Source organism: Triticum dicoccoides, chromosome 7A (assembly GCF_002162155.2).
Source record: "Triticum dicoccoides isolate Atlit2015 ecotype Zavitan chromosome 7A, WEW_v2.0, whole genome shotgun sequence".
NCBI classification, from domain to species: Eukaryota; Viridiplantae; Streptophyta; class Magnoliopsida; order Poales; family Poaceae; genus Triticum; species Triticum dicoccoides.
Window position 1 is genome coordinate 711486714 of NC_041392.1, and position 6308 is coordinate 711493021.

Consider the following 6308-nt stretch of genomic DNA (forward strand, 5'->3'; position numbering starts at 1 on the left):
TACCAACTTGCAAAATTCAAATTTGAACATGTCAAAATATTCCCGACCCATCCTAGTCCGGTTCATTTTTTTCATTCAAGTTGCTGTTAATCCCGTGTAAAATCTACCGTCCATATCCCAAACGCAACCATCCCAGCCGTCCAAAGCCAGGACCCATCCCTCCCGGCGCTGCCAATTCTCCGAGCTCGCTCTCGCCATTTGTCACGCTCCAATGCCACTCCGAAAAATTTCTCCATTGATTTCCACACGGCCCAGATGCTAGCCTACACAAACACGGGAAACGAAAATATGGTGATACCAACTCTTAGACGCTACCATCCTACCAACTTGCAAAATTCAAATTTGAACATGTCAAAATATTCTGAAAAAAATCATGGATGCTCAAAACGCATATGTCAACAACCGCTAAAAAATCCAGGTCAAAATTCGACATACACAAAGAGAAATAAAAAAAAGACAAATTCAGATGGGAATAGTGTTAAATTAAGGACTGGTATCACCTGATACTTTCCCACACAAACACGTCGACTCCCATGGCCACAACTTTCCCTCCCCGCGCCACGTGGTGGTGGCAGCCGCGTCGAGCGGGCGGCGAGAAGGGGGAGGCGGACCCGGCCGCCGCCGCCGCTGCAGAGCACGGCGGAAGACCGACGGTGGCAAGGGTCTGCTTCCTTCTCTTCGAGGAGCTCGGTCGAACTATACATGGCATGCCCTCGCGAGCCGTCTCGTCTGATGAGTTATTTTTTAGTACTCCCTCTGTTCCATAATGTAAGACGTTTTTGGACATTAAACTAGATGATCGATTAGCACTTCTTTATTGTGATAATAAAAAGTTTTCTTTGTGCAGGTGATAATAAAAAGTTTCTGAAATTATTGACACAACATATACGCGCGTACCATGTCCCAAAATTTGAAAAGCAACTTCGATTTTTTTTGAGGGGGGAAAAGCAACTTCGATTTGCGGCTTAAGAAAAATATATACTAGCATATATGATGTTTTGTATACAAATTTAGTTTTCTCTTGAAGTCACAATTCAAGAGAAAATTTTGTACCATTGACTGAAACTAGTGCTACTATTTCTGTGGGGAGAAAGGACAGGAAAATCACGTGGCACTTATTTTTGCCCGTTGTAGCTAAAGATAGGGATTAGCCATGCATGGGACTAATCCTGCATGCATGCATGCATGGGATCGGAGTTGTTTGGATGCATGGTCACCTACCTCCGAATCGACGATGATATAAACAGCCTTGGCGCTCCTGTTGAGGCCACCACACCCGCGCCCGCGCTGACACCACCCGCCGGTGGCCGGAGGAATCAAAATCAATTCGCGTGGCCGGCATGGACGCCGCCGAGCAGCTGCCAGCACCGGCCGCGGCGACGCGCGCGCTGGTGCACGCGCAGCCGCCGGTCCACCCCTGGTCCACGGGCCTGTTCGACTGCGCCGAGGACCCCGGGAACTGCTGGATGACGTGCTTCTGCCCGTGCATCACCTTCGGGCTGGTGGCGGAGATCGTGGACCGCGGCTCCCTCTCCAGCGGGGCGAGCGCGGCGCTGTACGTGCTCATCGGGATGGTCACCTCCTGGTGGTTCCTGCCCATCTACACCTGCTTCTACCGCACCAAGATGCGCGCCCAGTACGGCCTCCAGGAGGCCCCCTACCCGGACCTCTGCGTCCACTGCTTCTGCGAGTGCTGCGCCCTCTGCCAGGAGTACCGCGAGCTCCACAACCGCGGCTTCGTCATGGACATCGGTGCGTGCCTACGCTCGCGAGTGATCGTATGCAGTGCGACGATCGATATGCATGTGTGGTTCGTTATCTATGTTGATTGAACTGCGGTGGATGCATGCATGCAGGATGGCACGCCAACATGGAGCTGCAGCAGCGCGGCGGCGCGGCGACCGTGCCGCCCACCATGCACGTAGACGGGATGACACGCTGATCGTGATCGATCGCTGCAAGAGCTAGCTAGCTTAGCCACCTAGCTGTTGGATCCAAATCTATATACCTTCCATCTCGAACCATGATGCGAGAGGGGTAGTTCAGCTTAGGACAAGAGATCAAGTTCTCTGGTGAGGGGGTGTGGTATCTTCTCGGTTCTTAGTGCAGGTGTTCGGCGAGATCGTTGCCAAGGCGGCTGGCAATGCCTTCGACGCGCTGTTTCTATCTTCTCCGACAGGTGTTCGAGCTTGAAGGGCGACTCCATCTTCAAGGGGTGCTTCTTTTCCTATCAGTGTAGGTGCTTCTAGGGTGGGTTTGTGTTGTAAGCTGTTTTCTCAACACCTTTGTATCTTTTCGTTGCTTTTTCGTTGTCTAATGTGCTTGTGTTGGTTGTATTCTAGATGGGGTTGATGGCTTTTTTAATTCAAAGTTGGGCCCATCCGAGCCTCATTTCTTAGAAAAACTAATTAGAGACTAAGTTGTCTTGTTGGCTGTATTCCTGTGAGGTTTCTTTCATGGTCCTTTTTTCTTACTGCACATTGATACTCCCATGCGTTCCAAAATAATTAAAGTTTTAGGTTTTCGTAAAGTCAAACTTGCTTAAGTTCGACCAATTTTGTAGAAAAAATACGCTAAGATCTACAATATGGAATACACATAGTACGGAACTACATGTCTCAAAGAATCTCAAAAAGACTAAGTTGGTTTTTTAGATGTTAATATATTTTTTCTATAGACTTGGTCAAACTTAAAGAAGTTTGGCTTTGAACAAATCCAGAACTTCAATTATTTTGAAAAGGAGGTAGTATATTATTAACGAACGTGTAGCTACCGAACGCTAGGTTGGAGCCGCTTTCATAAATTTAGCTTTTCTGCTTAGCGTCATTTGCGAAACTGATGTCAATAAATATTCGCTCTTATTCCACAAATTTAAAATGTTTTACCTCTCTAACAGCACACCTGATAGATGATCCGTTTTCACCATTGACATTGTCTTTACAAGGGCATTAGAACTATATTCACTAATAGAAAACAGGGCTTTGATTCGGATCGGAGCAATAGTCCTGGCCGCATTAAAAATCGGGACTAATGTGAGCATTAGTCACTACACCACGGTTGTTAATCAGAGGCATTTTGGTAAGGGCGTTCCAGAAAATGCCTCCAAACTGTATATAAGTAGCATTTTTTTGATATGCCTCAAATTCCTGTATATAAGGAGTTTCAGGAAAATGCCTCCCATTGTACTAAGCTTTCACGGCATTTTCTCAAACTGCCGCTAAACAAACATGAATCGGAGCCGTTCTCAAGAAAAGCCTAAAATCGATTTAGATTTTGAGGCGTTCTTTTAATCGCCTCAGCGGCGCCCGCCTAAAGGATGGCCCTGCAGATTGGTCGCACGTCCGTTGCTGCGGCGGCGGATTGGGATGGCGCCGCCGGACGGTTGCTCAGGCAATGAGCAACTGCAAAACTGGCCCTGTACAGCGGCTCCCGCAGCCATGGATGAGAAATGAGGTGCTGGTGGCGCGTTGCTCAAAACTCTAGTTTCGACATCGTCGTTTATTTTTTTAGAAGGACAGGGAGGCCCTCCCCGATTCCATTACTCGAATGAAACCTCCAGAAACATAATCCATACATCATCTCACTGAGAGGAGCAGTTCATGAAGCGGAAAGAAAACCAGGAAAATAGCAAACGGGTCACTAGAAAGCCCTATTACAAAAGCAGCTCCCTGCAAAGCCCTCCGAGTCTTCATGGGTGGTGCTGCGGCAGCCTGTGGAGACCAGCAAGTGATAAGGGTTGACATCGGACTGATAACAGTCGTCTTGCCGCGGCGGTCTCTTTTCTTGCGAGATGAGAAGCTTTCATCATCTTCAGAGACCTTGAGATTCCTCCATGGTTCAAACACCAGCTTGCTGTGGGAGTTCAACCGCTCTTGATCAGCATAGGTTTCTAAAGGAATTTCTCCAGGTGTGCCGCAAAGACCATCAGTCTTTCCCTGCACACATCCGCGGATAGAATGATCCAGTTCCTTAGAGTATTCAAGATCGATCTCAGCACCTATTGGATTCTCGATCAGAACAATAGACACAATCAAGGGGTTTAATGATATGCCTCTTCCTCAGGTTATCTCTAGTCATAAGCTTGTTATTAGCAAGCAGCCAGAGAAAGACATGAATTTTGGGAGGAACCCTAAGTTTCCACACTGCAGGGATAAATATAGGTTGGATCCCCCCAAAATTGATCACATGGTAAAGTGAACTAGAAGAATATTGGCCTTTGCTATCCATCTTCCATATCAGAGCATCAGGTTCAGAGGACAGCCCAATACTTCCAGCTATTTCTACTAATTGGTACCATTGTTCCAACATTGTCATCAAAATTCCCCCTGAAGATGAGTTTCAATTGATTTCCATCCCAAACCTCATTGACACATTTAATTGCTTATTACAGATAGAGTAGACATGCCAAAATTGGACTGCTAAAGGGGAAGTACCAAACCAAGTGTCCTCCCAAAATCCAACTTTATCACCTACACCAATTTTCCACCTATACCCAAACTTCAAAGTTTGAGTAATGGAGTTAATCCCTTTACAGAACCTAGAGCAGTTTTGAATAGGGGAAGGGGCAAAGAGGCTAGGCCTCCCAGCCATGTATTTATGATGAATAATCTGTTTCCAGGGTTTCCCATCTCCTTCATAATATCTTTTAAACTAGGAGCCCAGTAGACAGATATTGATTTCTTGAAGGTTGGGAATGCCAAGGCCCCCAAAATCTTTTTTCATAGAGACCATCCCCCAGTTAGCTAAATGTAGTTTCCTATGTCCTTCAAAGTCATTCCACAAACAAGTAGCCATTTGGGAGTTGAGCATATGAATAGCCCACTTAGGGAATTTAAAGGAGGAGAGAAGATAGACAGGAATGCTGGCAAGGCAGGCCTGCATCAGAACCAGTCTGCCTTTATAGGATATGAGTTTTCCTCTCCATCCAGCAATTCTTCTAAGAATTTTATCCAACAGAGGTTGGATATCCTCTCTTCTTAATTTTTCATGGTGTCCTCCCAAAATCTAACTTTATCACCTACACAAATTTTCCACCTATACCCAAACTTCAAAGTTTGAGTAATGGAGTTAATCCCTTTTCAGAACCTGGTGCAGTTTTGAGTAGGGGAAGGGGCAAAGAGGTTAGGCCTCCCAGCCATGTATTTATGATCAATAATCTGTTTCCAGGGTTTCCTATCTCCTTCATAATATCTTTTAATCTAGGAGCCTAGTAGAAAGATATTGATTTCATGAAGGTTGGGAATGCCAAGGCCCCCAAAATCTTTTTTCATAGAGACCATCCCTCAGTTAGCTAAATGTAGTTTCCTATGTCCTACAAAGTCATTCCACAAACAATTAGCCATTTGGGAGTTGACCATATGAATAGCCCACTTAGGGAATTTGAAGAAGGAGAGAAGATAGACAGGAATGCTGGCAAGGCAGGCCTGAATCAGAACCAATCTGCCCAATCTGCCTTTATAGGATACGAGCTTTCCTCCCCATCCAGCAATTATTTTAAGAATTTTATCCAGCAGAGGTTGGATATCCCCTCTTCTTAATTTGTCATGGTGTAGAGGGATCCCTAGGCATTTAATGGGAAATGTCCCTCCACTACAATCAAGTATGGAGAGATACTCTTCAAACTCAGGCCTCTCAATGTTAATGGGGATGAGTTCACTTTTAGAGTTGTTAATCCTCATGCCAGAGACCTGTTCAAAGCAGGTCAAGACAATATTGAGGTTCATAGCATGTGTAGGATTCTTATCAAGGAACAGAATGGTGTCATTTGCATATCAAGGAACAGAATGTGTAGGATTCTTATGGAAGAGCTGGAACAAGGGCACAAAGTCTACTTTAATGAGCTCCCAAAAGTGCTGATAAAACAGGGAAGGGATCCCATCAGGGCCTGGTGCCCCATCTGGGGCAGATGCAAAGACACCTAATTTGATCTCTTCCTCAGAGAAAGGGGCTTCTAGCAAGGAATTCTCCTCTACAGAATCTCTTTCTGCCTCAGAGAAAAAAAATCAGGACTCAGCTTAAACCTAGAACATTCCTTCTTTTTGAAGAGGTTTTTTATAGAAATCACTAGCAATTCCCAGCATGTCTTTTATATCAGTAACATGACCATGGGGGCCATCTAAGGAGTGGATACGAGTTTTCCTTCTCCTTTGATTAGCTACTTCAAGGAAATATGCAATATTTCTATCTCCCTCTTTAATGTCCCTATCTCTAGACCTTTGTTTAGCTTTGGTCTCCTCTTTGAGCCAAATCTTCTTGAGTTCACCATGAATGAAATCCATTTTGGTTAGCTCAGGTCCAGAAAGATCAGA

General features: G+C 45.5%; 1 protein-coding gene across 1 annotated transcript; it reads left to right on the plus strand.

Annotated features, from left to right (window-relative positions):
- Positions 1-1340: 1340 nt before the first annotated feature.
- LOC119332320 (cell number regulator 2-like) lies at positions 1341-2429 on the plus strand. Its single transcript, XM_037605501.1, has 2 exons — positions 1341-1752; positions 1857-2429. The coding sequence occupies exons 1-2, from the start codon at positions 1341-1343 to the stop codon at positions 1940-1942; spliced, it is 498 nt and encodes a 165-aa protein (XP_037461398.1). The 3' UTR covers positions 1943-2429.
- The last annotated feature ends 3879 nt before the right edge of the window (positions 2430-6308 follow it).